The 21,592-nt window shown below is 36.2% G+C and overlaps 7 protein-coding genes and 1 non-coding gene across 8 annotated transcripts; 3 read left to right on the top strand and 5 right to left on the bottom strand.

The window, feature by feature from the left end:
- Positions 1 to 1,335: 1,335 nt before the first annotated feature.
- Positions 1,336 to 2,340, bottom strand: PHYBLDRAFT_171103 (hypothetical protein; the record flags this gene model as incomplete). The annotated part of the gene is made up of 3 exons (XM_018436510.1): positions 1,336 to 1,644; positions 1,771 to 1,993; positions 2,090 to 2,340. 3 exons carry the CDS (start codon positions 2,338 to 2,340, stop codon positions 1,336 to 1,338), a joined length of 783 nt encoding a protein of 260 aa, XP_018289081.1.
- Positions 2,341 to 2,607: 267 nt separating this feature from the next.
- On the bottom strand, positions 2,608 to 3,853 carry PHYBLDRAFT_171102 (hypothetical protein; the record flags this gene model as incomplete). The annotated part of the gene is made up of 3 exons (XM_018436509.1): positions 2,608 to 2,640; positions 2,709 to 3,314; positions 3,656 to 3,853. The coding sequence occupies 3 exons, from the start codon at positions 3,851 to 3,853 to the stop codon at positions 2,608 to 2,610; spliced, it is 837 nt and encodes a 278-aa protein (XP_018289080.1).
- A 7,449-nt stretch (positions 3,854 to 11,302) lies between these two features.
- On the bottom strand, positions 11,303 to 11,384 carry PHYBLDRAFT_t180. The gene has a single exon. It is a non-coding gene; the product is annotated as a tRNA-Tyr (tRNA).
- A 229-nt stretch (positions 11,385 to 11,613) lies between these two features.
- Positions 11,614 to 12,564, top strand: PHYBLDRAFT_171100 (hypothetical protein; the record flags this gene model as incomplete). Its single annotated transcript, XM_018436508.1, has 3 exons — positions 11,614 to 11,734; positions 11,799 to 12,184; positions 12,244 to 12,564. The coding sequence occupies 3 exons, from the start codon at positions 11,614 to 11,616 to the stop codon at positions 12,562 to 12,564; spliced, it is 828 nt and encodes a 275-aa protein (XP_018289079.1).
- Positions 12,565 to 14,735: 2,171 nt separating this feature from the next.
- On the top strand, positions 14,736 to 15,686 carry PHYBLDRAFT_148255 (hypothetical protein; the record flags this gene model as incomplete). The annotated part of the gene is made up of 1 exon (XM_018432051.1): positions 14,736 to 15,686. The coding sequence occupies one exon, from the start codon at positions 14,736 to 14,738 to the stop codon at positions 15,684 to 15,686; it is 951 nt and encodes a 316-aa protein (XP_018289078.1).
- Positions 15,687 to 15,815: 129 nt separating this feature from the next.
- On the top strand, positions 15,816 to 16,172 carry PHYBLDRAFT_148254 (hypothetical protein; the record flags this gene model as incomplete). Its single annotated transcript, XM_018432050.1, has 1 exon — positions 15,816 to 16,172. The coding sequence occupies one exon, from the start codon at positions 15,816 to 15,818 to the stop codon at positions 16,170 to 16,172; it is 357 nt and encodes a 118-aa protein (XP_018289077.1).
- A 204-nt stretch (positions 16,173 to 16,376) lies between these two features.
- Positions 16,377 to 17,646, bottom strand: PHYBLDRAFT_148253 (hypothetical protein; the record flags this gene model as incomplete). The annotated part of the gene is made up of 5 exons (XM_018432049.1): positions 16,377 to 16,529; positions 16,604 to 16,771; positions 16,914 to 17,141; positions 17,200 to 17,504; positions 17,571 to 17,646. 5 exons carry the CDS (start codon positions 17,644 to 17,646, stop codon positions 16,377 to 16,379), a joined length of 930 nt encoding a protein of 309 aa, XP_018289076.1.
- Positions 17,647 to 20,761: 3,115 nt separating this feature from the next.
- On the bottom strand, positions 20,762 to 21,217 carry PHYBLDRAFT_148252 (hypothetical protein; the record flags this gene model as incomplete). Its single annotated transcript, XM_018432048.1, has 5 exons — positions 20,762 to 20,788; positions 20,863 to 20,907; positions 20,971 to 21,031; positions 21,102 to 21,139; positions 21,200 to 21,217. The coding sequence occupies 5 exons, from the start codon at positions 21,215 to 21,217 to the stop codon at positions 20,762 to 20,764; spliced, it is 189 nt and encodes a 62-aa protein (XP_018289075.1).
- Positions 21,218 to 21,592: the final 375 nt, after the last annotated feature.

The following is a 21,592-nucleotide window of genomic DNA, read 5'->3' as shown; positions in this document are numbered from 1 at the left end:
TTTATAACAAATACATTTTAATTTATTTAAAAATAAAAAAGAAAGTTAGAAGTTGAATATAGTTAAAGCTTAACTTTGTAATATATTTGTAAATAATAATAAATAGTCACAATAGATAATAATAGCAGACAGTAATAATATAATACAAAACAAAAACTTTTATTTCCAAAATGTTAGAATTAAATATATATTTTTTCAAGTAAATAATCGTTACTAAACAATTTATAAATAGAGTCTTATCAATAAATAGCACATAGTTTTATTTTATTTCTGAAAAAATAAATGGAGCTAGATGACAACTTGATAATCTAGTATTTGATATGAAAAATAATGCACTTGACATTAATATCTATTACTAAATTGTAAAAGTTTTAAATTAAATATTTATAAAGCAAACTTTAACTATATTGCTCTCATCTGATTGGCTAAAAAATCTTTAAGGATTCAAGGCCAAAAATTATTGTGAAAGTGAAATTAATAAGAATTGTGAAAGTTTAGCCTATTTTTCAAGTTGGGTCTTCAGAGTCTTGAAATTATCGAAGCATGAAATTATCAAGGGACTACTGTATTCTTTTAGTCAAAAATCAAACATCATCTTATATAAATAGTCAAAAAATATAATTAATGAAAATCATCTTTATTTTCTATCTAAAAACTATTCATAAACTTGACAATCCCCAGTGATTTTGATTCTGCGACTTAGTTATAAGTGTCAGAATAGAAATATCAGATAGAGACTTGATATATTATCAAAACTTATACAATTTAAAATGATAGAAAGATAGGTCCAGTCAAGACTTGACATACTGTAATGGTATAAAAACTAAACTTATTCTAGTATGGACAGCCAATAAAAAAATTCTCTGACCTATAGGCCCAGACAGTTGAAAAATTACTTAAAATAGAAGTTTTTCCTTTTTAGGAGAAAAATATATCCATACTGAAATCTCATACTGGGAAAAATGTTGGGTTTTTTACCCATGAAAGTCTTCTTGAAATGCAAATCTTGAGTGTCATATCAGACGCCAGAGGTAAAGTATGTTTATCTTATACTACTACATGGTTTATATGATACTTTATTCATCAACTCTATTTATTTTATATTGTCTTTCTTACTTCAACATCTTTTAAAATGACTTATACGAAATGCATAATTGTGTAAATATATATATTTAATTTTTTATTAAAATGTATTGTAGCTGATAAAGAATAAGATGAATAAATAATATGATAAAGAATAGTAACAGATAAGAATAATGAATAACAGATATATGGTAGTATATATATCACGGCTTTTAAAAAAGAGTATTTTTAATTGCTAGGCTCGTAGCTAACTCATCTAGCCTTTTTCTTGGCTTTGAGCTTTGACAAAACAATGGGGTGTCTATTTGAATTGAGTGAAGGTGGGGCAGCACTTATAGCAATTGGTTGCTGAGTAGGTGGAAGAGTAAAAGGAGCAGAGGTAGAGAAAGGAAAAGGTGACGTTGAATGAGTAGTAGAAAGAACAGGAAAGATAGGCAGTTGAGACAAGCTGGCATTGGTATTTACGCTTTGAGAAGCATTGTTGATAGCCATGAGTAATTGCATTTGTGAATTTAAACACTGTTGCTGAATCATGAGGATTTTTATATCCTTAGCCAGTTGCTGTGTCATGTTCATCAGAAGTCAATTCTGCTGGTTACTTTGTTCAATGAAGTTGTTGAAAGAGTTTTCATTTTTCTCAAATCAACTGTCTTGTTGTTGCTGCAATCGTATGATCTGATGATTTACTTCTGTCACTCTGTTAGCTATCTCTTTGTTTGTATCAACAATGCTAGGAACAAAACTTTCATACTCTTCTAGTCTACCAATGGAAGGGCTGGTAATGACAGCTACAATATCCTCTTGGAACATTCTGAAGCTGTTACTTGAGAATGGAAGGTTTCTTGTGTTGATGTATTTGTTTTCTTTGTTCAAGTACAAGTAAACGGCTGCATCTTGTAAGATTATTCTTCTGCATTGTATCAAGAGTCATAAAAATCCGTGCTTTGCTGTATTGATACTGCTTTGAGTTGCTCTTTGCTTTTCTTTTCTCTTTGTTTCTTTCAACTGCAATCTTCCATCTTCCTCCACGAATTCTACGGAATCTGCTTCTTTATCTATCTCCAAATTTATGATGTTTTCATCCTCATCCTTGTTCTCATCGACTTCATTCATCTCCTTCTCACAGACAGCTACCCACTCTGCATTACCAACACCAAAATAGTCTTCGATCCAAGGAAATACCATCTTTTGTAATTCCATTGGTGGTGACACGCCATTTCTTGCTAGTGAGAAAGGCTTTTCCCAAAAGCCAGCCATACCTCTGGCAAAAGGAGATGGGAGTTTACCCAAGTAATGGGTCTCCAAATGACCAAGTCAATCCTTCCATCCTCTTCCTCGCTTGATCAGATCAAAAGATATCTCTAAGCCCTCAGTTTCCATTGACCCAGCATGATGGCCACCATGCATTACTCGTGTGGTGTATATATCTTCATCTGCAAGTGTCTTTTTTGCAGTTTTCCATTAAGAAGCGCCAGTTAAACTCTTCTCAGGGCTGGTACGTCCACGCAATACCTTCCAGTTCTGTCATCTGTCTTCGTTCAAGAAGTCACCACTGGTCTATAATTTTTATCAAGAAAGTTAGAAATTATTTTAAAAAAGTCTCTTTTTTTAGCTGGCCAACCTACTTGAAGCAAACTGAACATAAAAAAGGGAAATGCACCAAAAGGACATCTGAATACGTTTTCATGGCGCATGGCACATGCAAATTTGACTTCTCCTTCCTTCAGAGTCTTGCCCTTGTCTAGACTAAAAACCAAAGCAAGAGCCTGTTGCATTCCTTTGTGCTGTTTCTTTGGAATAATCGTGCAAAAGCAATCTGCAAAGTTTAAATTTCTCAAATCCTGATCCTTAAGTAGCATATGGTGGCAGGAAGAGATAGAAAACATCTCGTGCAAGCCTGATTTGCTGTCAGAAGTCCAAAGGATCTTCAGGATTCTTATAAGTTTGTCAGACTTATAAGAATCCTGAATCACGCAATGGGCTGCCCTATCCACGTTTGTTTGCACTTGGTCGTAAACAAGATTATACTTATACTTCTTGATTAATTCAATCACTTCTTTAGTTTTCTTGGGAGATGGCCATCCACCTTCTCGACGCTCGGACCGAAATTCATGCAAGAATATCAAGAATTTCTTGTATTGGCTGACAGCTTCAATACCCAAAGGGACTTCAATGATCTTTTTACTACCGTTCTTGTTAGAAGCATCATTCTCTGCGACTATAAAAATGGGCTGATGATTAAGTATAATTGACAGGTTTTTTATGTATCTCATGCAATTTTGTATTATTTTGGAGCAAAGTTAATTGTCTTTCCTCGTTATCTTTGGTTCTTAAGGCAACCTGTGTTCTAACATCAGTCTACTGAAACACTTTTCATATACACTTGCTTGAGAGCAAATTCTTTGAAGAAGGCAATAACAAAATTAGTAGGCTCAACAGTATATGGGTACTGAGAATGAACAGGATACCTATGTCGTTTTTTTCTTCACAAAAGTCCTTCAATTTAAGCAACATTAAAAAATGAATACAATCAATACAATATAGATTCTTATTCTATTGAGTTGAGACATACCTTCCAATGTTCTAAGGGCATTCTGTAAATTGTGGCAGTGCTGGCACGTACTTTCATTGGCAAAGCCTTAAGTGCAAGCTCAAACTCAGACACATTGATTGACGAGCTACTTTGAAGAGCAACAAAGGCATTTGAGCCAACAGAAGTAGACAAATTGGCTGAACTGGACGATTCAGCTGTTGAATTTTCAACTGGCATAATCCTTTTTGATGGTCAACCCCTATGAGCTTTCTTAGGCACCTCTTCAGAAATTGCAGCAATACTAGTAGGCTATAAAGATATATTGTTAATATTGGTGTGCATTTTTCTGCATATAATCTATTGTCTGTTTTGTTTATACTTGAATTCCACTAGAAATCTCAGCTTCTTGTTGCTCAATTAAATGCTCTAGTTCTTCTGAATCATGCTTGTTAACAAAGCGTCTCTTAAAAGCAGTGATATTAGTAGGCAAGGGCAACATAATAAATAAGTTTTTGAAAGAAAAAGAAAAATTTAATTTAAAAGTTAATCAAACTGTGAGCAAACCAGTAATTTTAACTCGCAAGTTGATAATACTAGAAAGTTCCAGCAGAATCAATAGTATTCTCAACTTGACTTTCAGTTTAATCAACTTGCTACTACTATATTTGGAAATTTCGGAGTAAAAATAAAGATATTTCATTGGAGGATCCCATTTTTTATTTCCAAAAAAATAAAATGAGTTACAATACTATATTTTCACTAATTATTTGCCAACTTTGAATAAATTATTCACACATTGGTGAGTAAATTTTCACACATTTCTTCTAATTAAATTCACATATTACTTCTACTGAAATTCACACATTACTTTCACTGAAATTCACACATTTGGATTTTATTTTCACATAAAATTATTTTTAGAATATTGAAAAAAATAGCTTTTAACATTAGAGTGAGAGAAAAAAGTCATAGAAGAACATATCAGCCTTAACTATCAAACTTCTTGACCTTTTTTCATATATTTTTTGGAATATTAAATGATATTATCCTTATAATTTTATGTGAAAATAAAATTCAAATGTGTGAACTATTATTGAGTAAAGTGTGTAAATTTAATTAGAGGAAATGTGTGAAAATTTATTTACCAATGTGTAAATAATATATTCAAAGTTGGCAAATAATTAGTGAACATACAGTATATAATAACAAGTCACTAGAACTTTGTTGTTTGCAATCTGGGTTGTTCTTCCAATGCTATAACACAGCCAAAATTGGTCAAACCCACTGGAAATTGTAAATAAAGATAAAAGAATAAAAAGAGAATAGAAAGACAGATAACTTTTATTGAATAAAATAGTGCTCTCTTTTATATCTTTTCTAAACCTACTCAGTCATTATAAATGTCTTTTTTGGTTTTTATTCTACTTTTGTTAAGCTATGTGCTTTCTAATTCTTTTGTGAGCAAAAAGAAATTGCTTTGGTTGTCGTTCTCAAAAGAGAATTCTGTGTAATTGTCATTCTGATTAGTTGATGAGAATTTGGACACAACAACTTGTGTTGGACATTATTTTGATGAATCCGTAAAATCTGAAGATGGTTAACCGCAGTATCTCATTATGCGCAGTAACATCTTCCTGAGCATTAACCATAGTATAATGACTCTTCTTTTATTTAAATATAATATAATAGCTACTGCAGATAATACACAGTATAAGTTCAGAAAACTATTTAAAACAATTCAATTCATACCAATAAAAAGTATCTTTTATCCTCTCTTTGATTTTATGCATACTCCTTGATCTCCAGTGGGTTTGTCCTTTTGACTTTGTCGTTCCTGATCTGGGATGGTCTTCCTTTTACTATAGCAAAGTCAAAAGGTCAAACCCACTGGGGATCGGAGAGTATATGTAAAATCGAAGAGAGGATAAAAGGTCCTTTTTATTGATAGGAATTGAATTGTCTTATATAGTTTTCTAAACTAATACTGCGCATTATCCGCAGTAAACTATTATACTCTATTTAATTACAAGAGAAGTCCTTTTACTGCGGTTAATGCTCAGAAGATGTTACTGTGGTTAATCTTTACAAGACATTACTGCAGTTCGTTATCTATGAGGTATCTTTGACATACAGAACTGCTGCGGTCAATTATCCCGATTTCTCGGATTCATCAAAATAATGTCTGACAACTTTGTTATAGTAAAAGGAAGACCAACCCAGATCGGGAACGACACTTGTACCACCAAAACTAAGCGTGTCGTTCCCGATCTGGGTTGGTCTTCCTTTTACTATAACAAAGTCAAAAGGTCAAACCCACTGGGGATCAAGGAGTATACGTAAAATCAAAGAGAGGATCAAAGATGCCTTTTATTGATAGGAATTGAATTGTCTTATATAGTTTTCTAAACTAATACTGCGCATTATCCGCAGTAAACTATTATACTCTATTTAATTACAAGAGAAGTCCTTTTACTGCGGTTGATGCTCAGAAGATGTTACTGTGGTTAATCTTTACAAGACATTACTGCGGTTCGTTATCTATGAGGTATCTTTGACATACAGAACTGCTGCGGTCAATTATCCCGATTTCTCGGATTCATCAAAATAATGTCCGACATCACCCCCTCTCGAAACTGTTGATCGTCCTCGGTCAACTCTGGTAGACTCTATCATCGAGAACGGCAAGGTGGAAGAGGAATCTATGGCCAGATCACGTCGCATATTGTTACGAGCAGCGGTCGGGTGATACCAGGTGCAGTCGAAATTGTCGGATTTGGCTATTTTGAGACGGTCAGCATGAACCCAAGAAGTATAAGGGACACCTTCCATTGTTGTGAGCTTGTATATATTCTTATCGAAATTTTTATCTACTACAATATATGGGCCCATCCAGTTATATTCTAGTCCAAATTTGTTTTCATGCCGCAACAACAAATGTTCACCAATTGCGAACTGATGAGGTTTCATGATCGAATCCCATCGTTCCTTGTCTTGTTGGCTGTTGGCGGTTACTCGAGCGTCAGCATTTTTGCGAGCCTGTTGGAGATTACGAAGAAAAGGGATAGCGCCATCAGATACGAGGGTCGGGTCGTCAGGGATAGATGTATCCATAAATGGACGTAGGGGATCGCCAGGAATACGAGGTTCGTGGCCATAAGTCAAGAAAAATGGACTGAACCCAGTTGTACGATGCTTTCTGATTCGGCAAGCCCAAAGTGCTGTTTCCAGATATTCGTCCCACCGGTGAATGGCACCATGTACATATTTACGTAACATCTGTTTAAGAACACCATTTAACCTTTCACATTTTCCATTAGTACGTGGGTGAAATGCTGAGGTTAATTTATGATGGAGCTTAATTTTCTTAATGTAAAAGCTCAAAATATGTGACATAAAGTTTGCACCACGATCTGTCAGAATTTCGTCTGGGCAACCAAAACGCATGACTATTTCTTCGTACAAAAAGTTGGCGATGGCTTCGCCCGTAGCAGCAGGAACAGCACGTGCAATTGGCCAATTCGTAGCATAGTCGACGGCAACCAAAATCCATCGATTTCCGTTGATTGTAGTGGGAAGTTCTCCAATGAAATCGAGATGCCAACGAGAGAAAGCAGGGGGGATATCCAATGGTTCCAAAGGGGCATGGTGTATGTTGCGTTCTGCGTTTGAGGCCAATTGACATTGATGACATTTCGATAACCATTCTTGAATTTGACTTCTCATGGCTGGCCACCACCAACGCTTCTTCATTAAATCATACACCGTTGTTTCTCCAGCATGTCCAAAACCATTGTGGAAATTATTTACTAAGTCTGCACGCTTGGCAAACAGTGCAAAACGAATTTCTTGTACCGTGTCACCTATTTTAACGAGACGGAAAACCTTTTGGTCGTGGACCACAAACTTATTGCGTTGCTGATGGAGTAATTCTTTTATGTCTTCTGGCCATTCATCTTCTTTTCGTGCATAAAATTTTGGCCAGTCGGACGTTTGTGAGTCTGGTATGGTGTACAGGTATTCTGGTTCCATTGATTTAATTAATGTTGCATCGTATTCTGGGCCATCGAGACGAGAGAGCACATCAGGGACACCATTGTCTTTGCCCGGTTTGTATTGAATTATCGGGTCGTACAGCTCGAATTCAGAAATCCACCTTATCAGGCGAGGCATGGGCTTAACCTGACTGCGAAAATACTTGAGTGGTAAGTGATCGGTGAATACAGTGAACGGTTTTCCTTCGATCATGCAGCGCCAAGTATGCAAGGCATGTAGAATACCAAGTAACTCGCGCTCTTGAGCAGGATACGATCTTTCGGCAGGGGAGAGTTTTTTCGATTCGAACGCTAATGGTTTCCAACTTCCGTTTTCGTCTTCTTGCATTAATACGGCACCAACACCAAAATCTGAAGCATCTGTTTCAATGCGGAATGGTTTATCCATGTCTGGGGCAAGTAATACAGGTGCAGTACTCATTTTCTCTTTTAGTAAATCGAAACTTTCCTGGCATGTCTCCGTCCAAACGATAGGCTGTCGTTTTGGTCCTGTCCCTTTAGTTAAGTCTGTTAAGGGCGCAGCGATTCCAGCAAACCCAGGGATGAAGCGGCGGTAGTGCTGTGCAAGGCCAATAAATTGTCTAACTTCTTATACATTTGTTGGCGGTGTCCATTCTTTTATAGTCTTTACTTTGTCTGGCGATGGTAAGATGCCTTGCGCAGATACGTTGAATCCAAGGAAAGTTAGTTCGTTTTTGTTAAATTCGCATTTTTTAAGGTTGGCAATTAATTTCGCTTCACGTAGTCGGTTTAACACATGTCGTACATGTTCTTCGTGTTCTTCTGGTGTCGTGCTAAAGATTAGGATATCATCCAAATAGACTAAGGCAAACTTATCCAAACAATCTCCAAGAACTTTGTTCATAAGATGCTGAAACGTCGGTGGGGCATTGGTGAGACCAAAGGGAAGAACCAGAAACTCGTATTGGCCATATCGGGTGTTAAAGGCGGTTTTTGGCACATCTGAGTCTTGAATTCTCACTTGATGGTAACCGCTTTTGAGGTCCAAACTGGTGAAATGGTTTGCTCCACGAAGGCGTTTCAAACACTCATTGATGCGTGGCAATGGATGGTTATTGCGGATAGTAACTTTGTTCAGGGCTCTGTAATCAACACACATGCGCATCTCACCATTTTTCTTTTTAACAAATAAAATTGGAGCATCCCATGGCGAAGAACTCGGACGAATTAAGCCGAGGTCTAGAAGTTCCTTTAGTTGTTGCTGTAATTCGTCGAGTTCTCGAGGGCTCATTTTGAATGGCGGTTTATTGACAGGGTAGGCATCTCCAGTGTTTATAACGTGTTGGACGTCACGGTTCGGCGGTAATCCAGGTAAACCGTCTTGGAAAACGTCCTCGAATTCTTTTACTAATTTCATCCAGTGTTCATCATTATGTATTTCTTTTTCTGTCTTAATGTGCAACAAAAAGCATTCGGCCTCCTCTCTCCTAGAGAGTTTCTCAATTTGTTTTGCAGATATCAGATAGTTTAGGTGAGGTTTAGTAGGACGGGGCCCATGAGGACGCAAAATAAATTCTTGTTCATCACGATGTAAAGACCAGCTATCGACATGCCAATCTGGGACGGGTTTAGCCATTTGCAACCAAGTGCGGCCAAGAATCAAGTCGAATTTAGTGGGAAATACAAAAGCATCGATGGTGTCAGTGTATCCATTTAAAGAGAGGTTTAATGTTGCCTTCTGATGGATCTTAATGCTGTGTCCTCCTGCAGTTTCGACTGATCGTCCGGGTATATCCAAAATGTGTGTGGCCAAATGGGCGATCTGGGGTGATACATAGTTTGCACTAGCACCACTATCAATTAACACCAGGATTTGTTGTCCGTCAAGTATAGCGGCATATAAGGGCAAGTCTGTGTCCACGGCAGCATGGAGATCTTCTAAGAAATGTTGGTCAGCGGTGAGACAAGGGTCACAATTTTCTTCAGACATAGTCTCAGGCTCTTCATTGGTAACATTTGTATACTGTTCAGACACGTCTTTATTAATTTCTGGTTCGCTAGTTTCGCTAATATTATTAGCCTGTGGGGAGGATTTTTCTTCCATTGAACACAACCGACCTCCCGTTACGGTTGTGTTTCGCGAAAACCCTGCTTCTTGCTACGTGCCTCATCTAACTGTCTAATCGCTGCTAATCGATCCCTACAGTTCCTCTTGAAGTGACCAACTTTGCCGCACCAATGGCAAGTAGCCACATTACGTTTCTGAGGGGGGCGAGATCGGTAGTTATTACGGCGACCTTGAATCGCATCCAGGTCCATGGGCTCGGGACCACTGTACTGCTGTTGGTACGGCTGTTGGTACGTCTGTTGGTACGGTTGGGGGACGGGTGCGTAGTTGTTCTGTTGCCCCAAGTGGAGGCCACTGGCATATGCCAAAGCGATGTTGCAGGCATCGTCAACGTCGACAGGTTGGGCGGCAAGAACATTTCCTCGTATGGTGGGGTGAAGTCCGCGGACAAACTTGTCAAGGGCTTCTTCATCGTTCATTCCAGGCAACTCCAACTGGATGTCGTGGAACGCGTCGATGTACTCTGCGACCGTTCCCGTTTGGTATAGTCGAGCAAGGTGGTCCCTGGACGTCTGTAGTGAGTAGACTGGACGAAATTCTCCCGACAGAGCCATCTTGAACTCATCCCAGGTTGTTGGATGTTTGTCCTTTACTTCCATGCGTCTCCACCATGTGTCTGCTCTGTCACGCAACAGATTCACTGCAAATTCACAGGCTTTTGTTGCAGAAAAATTGTAGTATCTGGTGTAACGTTCGACTGCACGCAGCCAACCATCCACTACTGTGGCAGAACGTTCTCCATGGAAGCAATCAGGTTGCTTGATTCGTTCAGCACGGGCCTCCTGCTGCACCGTGATTGCTTTCATTGCTTCGGCGACAGCAGCAGCAATTGCTTCGGCTGTTAGAGTGGCGGTTTGGGGGGCCATTGTTTCTTCTTGTTCTTGTTTGTTCTTTCCTGTTAAGGTTGCGGCTAGTTTTGTGGCTAGTTCGGTCCACTTCTGTTCTCGGGCAGGGGTCTTCTTAATACGCTGTTCTTCAGGGATATGAGGAACATGCCGATTCTTCTTGTAGTCGTTTACTAATTCACTGGGTAACAAGTCCTGGACTCGTTCTTCAATCTCGAATTGGCTAAGGGTCTTCTTATCAAATATGTCTTGGTGTCTTTCAACCGGATTCATCAAAGGTCTTGTTAGAGGAAAAATAGCTTCAGCTACCAATTGTCGTTCCCGATCTGGGTTGGTCTTCCTTTTACTATAACAAAGTCAAAAGGTCAAACCCACTGGGGATCAAGGAGTATACGTAAAATCAAAGAGAGGATCAAAGATGCCTTTTATTGATAGGAATTGAATTGTCTTATATAGTTTTCTAAACTAATACTGCGCATTATCCGCAGTAAACTATTATACTCTATTTAATTACAAGAGAAGTCCTTTTACTGCGGTTGATGCTCAGAAGATGTTACTGTGGTTAATCTTTACAAGACATTACTGCGGTTCGTTATCTATGAGGTATCTTTGACATACAGAACTGCTGCAGTCAATTATCCCGATTTCTCGGATTCATCAAAATAATGTCCGACAAGCGCAACAACTATATAAAAAGGTTTCCGGCTTACCAGATTCGAACTAGTGACCTAAGGATTACAACTCATTACAGTCCTCCGCTCTACCAACTGAGCTAAAGCCGGGTAGCTGCCTGTGACACGGGGTGTTGTAAAAATGTACCTATGTATTGTCTTGCGCACCGAGTTTAAATTACTTGGGGGTCTACTTTTTTATGTTGCAAGGGGCTTTAAATTATAAGGATGTGGCTTTTCCATATAGAGATTTTGCAAGGAGGCTTTTGTTAAAACATTTTTTTGCTATGTTTTTTCTTCTTCTCTCCTCTTTATTTTTAATTACATATACTATCATAATATGAGCTTACTAATGTTCAACACTATATTCAACCTTTCAAATGTGCAGAATGCTTTAGTCAACTCACCTACAGAAAGAATAAAAATGCTTTCTTTGGATGTTGTAGTAAAAGTAAAAGCAAGTGAATGGGAGCAATGCCTTGACCGTATTCAATCACTTTGTTTAACAAAGTGGAATAAATGTAGAAAACTTCGTGCAAGAATTGATGTATGGAGAGACAAAAAAATGTCACCAAGCAGGATTCTATATATCAGACAGAAATGTTCGTCTTGCTCAGAAAGACACTAAGCTTTGTTATTGTGAAGCCACTATTTTTATCAAGCAATACGTCAACAACCCTGAAGTAGTTCTAATTTATATGACCAATGATTATACCAACCATGTTCCTGGCAACACTTCTGAAATTAGAACATTGCCTTTACCTTCTGAGGTCATCAAAATTATTGAAGATCAGTTAAAAGGGGGCAGCACTTGTAGAAATACTAGAATTTCAGTTTTGAAACAAATTGAAGAGTGGGGTGTAGGCATTAGAAAGCCCAATTATAAAGACATCTATAACAGAATGAGAAAGGTGTGTGAATAATATTATAAGAGAGAAGTTATTTAAAAAGTGTTAAATAAAAAATATAGATGAACAATTTACTATATAAGTTTCACCCTGATGAAAATAAGTCTCTGGATATTTGGATGTGTGAGAAGTTACCATCACAGAACTACTGTATCTTTACTGGTGATCTTTCTGCATACAGCAACAATGCACAGCATTTTGCGTTTGGATTTCAATCACTATCTCAAATGATGCTTACGAGAATTTCCCAGTTGTTTTGTCTTGATGCAACATACAACATCTCTGCACGCAACATTGAAATATTATACTTGCTTGTTACTCATTATCCTGATACTGGAAAAGGGTTTCCTGTTACATACATGATTACAAACGATCATCACTGAAAAAATAAGATAATTTCATCTATGACGTAGGGTACTATTATTTGTGGAGTGGTAGTTTAAATTTCCATCACTTTTGTTTTTTTTATTTTTGACGGCAATGATAATGCTCGGTCTGTTTTATTGGATAAAAAAACGAGTTTACTCTTTTTTGTAAAAAATGTCTGCGAGATTTCTTTTTGAGACTTGTAGCCATCTCGCAGAGTTAATAGTTGTAGGGAACTTAAATCAAATGATACCTTTTGAGTGAGATAATAAAGCTTTTTATTGTTGTAATATTTATTTATAAGTATGATGAGATTAATAGTCATGATATTACTATAAATATTTTTGTTTTATATGCTCTACAGCCAATAAAATGTACATGACAACATGTTTTAACAAAAGCGTGTATTATTGTATTTTAGAATGAGGCAATCAATTACTGTTTAGAGAACTGCCCATTTTAACAACCGGAATAAACTATGTCATTTTGGAAGCTGGTATAATTTGGAAAGATATATATTAAATTGTGTTCCTGAACAATTTTCTATTCTTGTCAATTCTAAAGACTTAAAAAATAAAACACACGCACACAATATGTCAAACAACAACAACAATTCAGAATGCAAGTGCTCTAAATGCTCTTCCAATAGCATGGGATTTGTTTTGGTGTCTACCCAAACACTCAGAAGACATGCACAACAGGATATCGTGAGACAATATCAGTCAGGATCTTCTTGTAAGTTCAAATTTAAGAAAATTATTATTGAGACAATTTTAATTAAATATTTATTTTCATATAATATAGCCTCAGTTATAGAAGTAATGTCGAATGACAATGACATGGAGATTGACTTTGAATACAATGTTGATGCCGAAGATCAAGTTGAAGGTATGCATAGTATTTTTATTAAAGTTTTATAATCATTTATAATATCTAATAATTTGATTCTTTTTTACCTAACAAAACAGCCGAAGACTTACCTCTTTTTGGCATTGATTCCTTGTTTGATTCTGAAAGCGAAGATGAGGGTGTCATTGAAGCAACCATTTTGGATATTTCTGACGATGAATCTGATGATGTTAGAGGTTAGTACAAAAAGCACATATAAATCAATAAAGTCAACAAGTATTGATTTTTTTTTCAAATAGAGCACTTTTCTTCATCCAATATGCCAGTCAATCCTACTCATGCTTTCATTGCTTCTTTTGCTGCCTTCTTCATATCCAAATATGTTGTCAATTCTGGTGGTGCTGTTCTGTTAAAGTTTCTTAACGAAGTATTGGCACACTTTGGACAGTCTTTCCGTCTTCCCCTCAGTATAAGTGGTGTCAACTCTATGACCGGTCTCAGCGACGTGACTCGAGGTGTCCAGCGGTTTGTTGCATGTGGCGATTGTAACAAAGTATACAAAGAGTCCGATGTTGTTCCAGAGTGCTGTAATTTCGAGAGACTCTCTGGTAGAGAATGTGGAAACGCTCTTTTCTTTGCAACATCAAGAGCCTTGACTATCCCCAAAAAGATCTACATGTATAACTCCATAATCAAAACATTGTCTATCCTTTTTTGCCACCCTGGATTCGAAGACACCATCAACCATTGGAGAATTAAAGTGCAAGTTCCAGGCATGATGTTTGACATTTACGACGGTACGAAGTGGAACAGTCTGAAGGATAGCAATGGTTTACCGTTTGTGAATCATGAGTGCTCCATAATGCTTACCATGAACATCAATTGGTTTCAACCTTTCGATGGGGTCACTTACTCCTGTGGTGCGATATACCTTTGCATCAACAACTTGCCAAGATCGGAACGGTACAAGAAGGAGAATGTTGTTCTTGTTGGTCTCATGCCAGGGCCCAAGGAAGCAAAGACAAGTGAGATCAATCACTACCTCCGTCCCCTTGTCGCGGAACTCAACCAGTTGTATGGCGGTGTGGTGATGCCTACCGTACAGTGCCCATCTGGTGCTCTTGTCCGTGCTGCCCTTCTTCTTGTTGCCTGCGACATTCCTGCTGCCCGTAAGACTTGTGGGTTCACCTCTCATTCAAGCACATGTGCATGCAATAAGTGCAACTGACAGTTCCCTCGCCTTCCAGACTCCAATGCTGTGGACTACTCTGGGTTCGTGTTTTCTGAGTGGGTGCCTCGCACTGATGCCGAAAACCACCGTGATGCTGAGTTGTGAAGAATGGCCAGCAGTGATGCACAGAGAAAGAGATTGGAGAGGGAAAATGGTGTCCGATGGTCAGAATTGCATGACCTGGTTTACTTTAACCTCGTGGAGTGCACTGTCATCGATCCGATGCACAACCTGTACCTTGGAACAGCAAAGAGGATAATGGAGAAATGGAGATCTTCAGGTCTCATCACAGATGCACACTTGGCCGAAATGCAGTTGGATGCTGACAAGCTTGTACTGCCAGAGGACTACACGCCATTAGGGACAAAGATCGGGCGTGGCTTCCCATTCATGAAGGCCGACGAGTGGAAGTCTTGGTGCTTAGTGTACTCTCCTGTTCTCCTGCGTGGTCATCTACCTGAAGCTCATCTCGGTAACTGGACAACGTTTGTCAATACATGCCAGTACCTCTCAATGCCAAGCATATCCATGGCTCACCTTGATGAAGCCCATCAATCTTTGGAGGCTTTTTGCAGAGAGTGTAAGAAGTTGTATAAAGCCCCATTCCTTTTGCCAAACATGCATCTCCATCTTCATCTGCGAGAGACTGTACTGAACTTTGGCCCGGTTTATGGCTATTGGCTTTTTAGTTTCGAAAGATGCAATGATATCTTGAAAAACTATGCAACAAATAGAAAAGACTGGTTTGAGGGAACCTATATGAAGAAGTATCTTGAAGAAGTATATCAGGGAGATCTTATTTACCAAACTTTGTCAATAATTCGACCTGAGCATTTGGCAATCATCCTTGAGCTCGCTGCATCCACTGCCAATTCCATAGCCACTTCCACTTCCACTGCCATCTCAATTCAATTCGATATCAATGCTTTTCTTGATTCTCCTGAGATCAACTTTGATATTGTCAAGAGAAACAAGCCTTTGCCCCCTTCTGCACTTCCTTTAGCTCTAAAGGGGGAGATTTCCATGGATGAATCCGAGTATGAGCATTTGTTGGAATAATATTGCAAGACATACAATGATCAAACTCTTGTTCATTATTGTCAGGCTGGTCATTCCAATAATTTTGTTACCAATCTGATACAGAAGTTTGAATCAATCGATCTTCTCGGGCAAATCTACAAGAGCAAAATGAAGAATCAGCACGGGTCATTCATGCAAGTCTTGTTTGAGACAAGTGATGGTAGAAGTATCAAGCCATACACAGGCCAAATTCAGTACCTCTTTGTCAATACTGCTGTAAACTCGTTTGCTGGTCATGCGAGCCAGCATGTATTTGCATATATACGATGGTACAAGGAAGTTTTACTTCAGCCCAGAGCAGGAGAAGGAGTTGAGGTGAATGAGGTGGGGTTCGAAGATGACAGCATGAACAGCATTCTCCCAGTGCATAGAATCTGCTATCCAGTCGCAGCAGGTGAGCACCTTGGTCTAGAAAGCAAAGTTCAGATGTGTGTAGTTTCTTTGCCACGAAAAATATATATTTAGATTCAAATACAAAAATAAAACACGTATAAAAAAATATTAATTAATACAGACTAATATATATAGCTGCACGTTTATTTTTTATTATTTCTATAAATTTTTGTTTGTACTTGGCATGCTATACATGCATCTGTATACATCATGCTAATCCGTAAACATAAATAAATAGAAAAAAGACTCTAAAATAGTTGGCAAGAAAAAAATGATTTATTTTGAAAAGCACCAATCTGGTAAAGTGACTGCCAAATTCTCGGGAATGCTCACTTCTTTCTCATAAGGGATGCGCTTTTTCAAGCTTTTTGAATTTTTCTTCAAACGGATAACAGTAAGTTCATCAATAGTACTAATAAATGTCTGGAGCTGGTTTAAAGAATAAATAGTATTAATAAAGTATTATTATTTTCTTTAAAACATAAATAGATGTTTAACATTACCTCATCAGTTCTCCAGCTGGGACGATATGCCTGCACTTTGTTATTTCCATCCAACTCGCCATCAGACATCACGTCAATAGAAAGAATATTTCTGCAATCATATCGATTCATGCCCTCATGAATAGCCTCTGTGTATGTCTGGTACGTGATAATACGACGGTCAAGAAGCTACCAAAGAATATTGTATTAAAACATTAAATTAATAGTAAATTAACTTTATTTTAAAACTTATGGTCTTCTTTCTGTTGCGTCTTCTTCCAGCTTTATTTCTAGCCATAATCTTCTCTGCTGAGGTCCGGAAGACTCGCACTTGATTTTGGTAGTGATTCTTTATTATATTCATAATGACACTCTTTGACACATTTGTGTAACATCTTTGAGGTCTCAGGTACTTGAAGAGAGCCAGTGCAAGTGTCTTGTTGTACTTGTCGCCATACGTGCCAGTCATTGACCATGCTGATCTATTATTATTCTCAGCAACTTTGAGTGGGTCTGTGCTAACAAAGTTTGGTTTCTTGATGTAACTATTGATAAGTTGCTATAAACACAGTATTAGATATATTAATCAGTAATGTTATTATTATCAATTTACTTACAGAAATCAAGGGATGATGTTTTGCTCCAAGGTCAAGATCATTATCCATGGAAGAAGAATCCACTGGTACAGCAGAAGGCATCACGGAATTTTGGCTGGTCATTGCCTTTTTTATTTCAGCATTTTCAGTCATGAGATGAAGGACCGAGTTCTTCAAAAATTCATTTGTCTTGTTGGACAAATCCAGGCCATTCTTCAAATGAGTTATTGCATCAGTCACTCCTTTTGCATTTTCTTGCAAGGATTGCATTGACACATTGTTGACTGCCAACAAGGTAAGGACGTAATCCATTGGGGTCACAGCAACTTAAACTTCAGGGGCTGTGTCAACTGCTACTTCTGGAGTTGGTGTATCAATTGGAGCAACAACACCTGCAATTGTGTTATTAAGAACAGCATTCATGCATAGGTTGGGTCGGCGGGGAGCAGTAGAAATACGCTTTGTCATTTTCTGTTAATAAAATAAATATTAATAATTTTCACCTAATATTGTACAATTCACTACACTCGTTATATCATATTTAAAATTCACATAATAGTAAAGAGGATAAGTGGTGCAGATTAACTCTCTACCTTTCATTTGATATTTAAGCACATCTCCCAACCACTTGATCCACATTTAGACAACTTCTTTTCTAATTCAATGAGGCACAAAGTAGTATTTCAAGATGATGGTGGTCATCTTCTTTTGGAGTATTACTTTTTACGGCCTGCATTTTGTCAGAGTCAAACTGGATTTTAAGACAAGTCTTTTTTTTTTCTTTTTTTTTTCTTTTAACAACATTTATTATTGATATTTTCTTTGTTTCTCTTTTGCTTATGTTTTTACAATTTCACTTATAATTTTTTCTTTTTTTTATAGCTTAATACCAAATATGTGTCTCTTTGTTTGGCTATACTCTGTCTGATATATCAAGGTAAGATATCATTCTCTTACAGATCTTTGTTACTCATCATATTGTTTGTCTAGCCATTGCTACTCATTTCCATTGAGTCTCATCATCTCTTAATTGAACATGATGGTAAGTTTTTTTCTTAAAAAAAATTCAAATTATTCTTTTGTCTTCCTCATAAATATATATTTATTTCTATTATAATTTATTAGTTATGTCTGATATTATGCAGGAAGACATATAATCAGTAATATTTGGTAAGTTAACTACAATATATTTTATAAATACATCTTTACTACGCACAATATTAATAATTATTCATTTTTAAAATGTATCTCTATTCAAAGACTACTGGTATTGTCTTGATAATTCTGAAGAACATGTTTATATCAATTTTATGTCAAGTCTTCTCCGTTTTGTAAGTATTTATGAAAAATTTTCAATTTAAATCATTTACTAATTCTTCTTTTCTATTAATCATTTTTTAATAGCATTCTCACTATTAAAGTATGTATTCCATGTCTACTCCTGGAAGGCTTTAAATTATATATAGCAAACAAGAAGTATTAGTGATTATAATAGCTATAGTATCAAAACTGTTGCAAAATTAGGATTTTTATCTAGAAAAGATTTTCCTATCAAATAAAACAAAATTGAACAAAAAATGTATAACCCAATGTTTTTCCAAAAAATAAATAAATAAAAGTAAAATAAATAAACAAACCAAAGAGGCTTGTTTATAAAAATCTACCCATGCTTTGTTTCTCTTTTCCATTGTAAAAAAACCTAGTTTCATTGCTTTTGTGTGTATAAAAAACCTAGTTTCATCACTTTGAGCATGTATAAAAAACCAACTATCATCATTTCTTTATATTGTAAAAAATCTACAATCATCTCTTTGATAGTTTTTAAAGCATTTCCGCAGCCAATAAAAAAACCTGGTAAAAATAATAATATGGGACACTATCTCTTTATAGATCTCAAAATATAACACATAAAGAGATAGACTCAATAGGAGTAAAGCATAACTACAATATTTATTCGGTTTCCATAGTTAGCAGACTGACAATCATTCTACATTGGGTTTTTGTGTACCTGTTGTTATGATGATATGCATCAGCACCATAGATGATATTGTACCATTGCTCAAAATGATATATCACAAAAATTGTGGTGATATCGGCTCAATCATCTACATTTTTAGTACATTTTATCCAGATGAAATTACTCTATTTTTCCAGTGGCATAGTGTTGGCCCCATTAATCAATGACTTGTACATCTTCGCAAGAAAAGCTGTTTCACTCCCTTATATATTACCATCAGTTGTAGTATTGCTGAAGTTAATGCAATTACAGCAGCATTGCCACAGACCATCATCCATTTCTGCGAGTTTCATGTTTTGCATGCCTGGCAGCATAATTTAGACAGCAAAGTAAAGCTTGATGCTTCATACACATCAGAACAACCTGGCAAATACAAGTATGAGCTCAAGGCCAATCTCAAAAATATATTTATTGAATCAGATAAGAATGAATTTTTGAGAAAAATCTAGGAGTTTAGGCTTCATATACAAAGTCAGCAACAATTCCTGGCTTATTTCGAACGTAAATGGATTGGAACAGAAGAATTGTTGAGAAGATGGGGAAGGCCATATGTTGTAAATGACCACCAAAGATATTTGATAAACAATTACATCAAATCGTGGCACAACTAATTGAAAACAATATACTTTGGCCGTACTCACATAAGACGATTGAACCGTCTTGTCTTTATTTTGACAAATGATGTGAAGTTCTTTTACAACAAAGAAGTGGAACGAATCCACATACAAAATGGATGAATGGGTCCGATTAAAAATGAACTTGCTTGACATTCTTTTTCTGCCAATACCATACAAGATGACATGCTCTCTTTCATGATCATTAATCCTCTTAATGAGATTGGCAATAGCATGGAGGACTCTAACGGCAAGTGGACAGTAAAGTCATTTACAGGTGAAGCACAATGCACTAGGGAATTAGATTTCTACACATATGCGATAGTATGGGAAATTCTGAGTGACAGAATAATTAAATTCTGGAATTTGGCATTTATAGATTCCGTTCGCAATATGTTATGTTACATGTGAGTTGTCCATATAACTTCTGAACTTATAATGATCCATATAGAGATGTAAGGTTCTTTTAAACTATTTAATCGCAGAGAGAATAATCAAATTATGGCATCTTTTTTTTTGGATGTTACATTAAATTAAACTTGATTTGAAACAGAGATTCCAATAAAAAATTTATTTTTGATAGAAAACTGTCTACTGAAATAATGATATTCTATTGGATCATTTAACAGAAGAAACAGGATTTATGTATACTGTCTTCCGAATCTAAACACTTTTATTAGACAATTATGCACGGCTAAACTATAGGATTCACACATGCCATACTACTGCAATACTTCTTGCACTTCATTTCAAATATTTTTATAGGGATTGTTTTGGAAAAATTGTTTTTATTTAAAAAAAAAGCTTCTTGCTTATAATATGTACGGCTTGACAATATATAGTCTAATCTAATATATAAGCTACTACATAATTAATATAATAACAAACCCTTTCATATATTATAATATATAAATACTTCCAATACAATAGAATCCTAAAAAGAAACGCGTGTTTACGATATTTCACTAGTAAGAGAAGGCTAAAAAATTATTCAATTATATTAGATTATATAAATATTTATTTTTCTTTAATTTAAATAATATGGTTACTTACCAGTACTTTCGTCAGAACCAGACATAGTGCACATTGACTGTTGTTCTGAAAGGTTTAATAAAACACATTAGTAAAGATCATGGAATAAAGTTTGGCTTTATTACTTACCAAAGAAAACCAGTTTTCAAAGACAAGCCATTCAATCAGGTACATAGAAATGTTGGCAGTACTAACAGAGATAGAAAATAAACAAAATTAGATATAAGAATAAAATAAATAAATACATTATTCAGACTTACTGGATAAATTTCTGCTGTTGATATGTCTTTATGATGAGCTGAGGAGAGAAAAAGAAAATAATTAATAAAGAAGCACATACACAATAACCGCGTTTTACCTTTTTGTTCTTGTCCATTAATCAACACAGCAAAGACTTGTAATATTATCAGCAACCACAATAATAATAAAAGAAAAAACATTAAGAATAAATATAACAGTAGAATAATAAAAACAAATTGCTTACCAGGGTGTGAACTCAAATACATCAACCAGAATAAAAGTAAATAAAGCAGAAAAGAAACAGGAAAAAAAGAAATAAGAAAAAAATAAAGAAAAAGAAGAAAAAAAAGTAGGCTTTCAAACAGAAGGCAGTTTAGATGAGAATTGACTCTAGTAAAATACAATAGTAATAAAATGAATAGTCCGAAATTATATTGTAACACTAAGTTCTATGTTGAATATTAAAGAAGTTGTTCAAGGTTATAAAGGATTTTATAGAAAATAATATATA

This window comes from Phycomyces blakesleeanus (genome assembly GCF_001638985.1).
Source record: "Phycomyces blakesleeanus NRRL 1555(-) unplaced genomic scaffold PHYBLscaffold_17, whole genome shotgun sequence".
In the NCBI taxonomy this organism is placed as follows: domain Eukaryota; kingdom Fungi; phylum Mucoromycota; class Mucoromycetes; order Mucorales; family Phycomycetaceae; genus Phycomyces; species Phycomyces blakesleeanus.
Note: the sequence above shows the minus strand (reverse complement) of the source record. Positions and strands in the feature narration are given on the sequence as shown.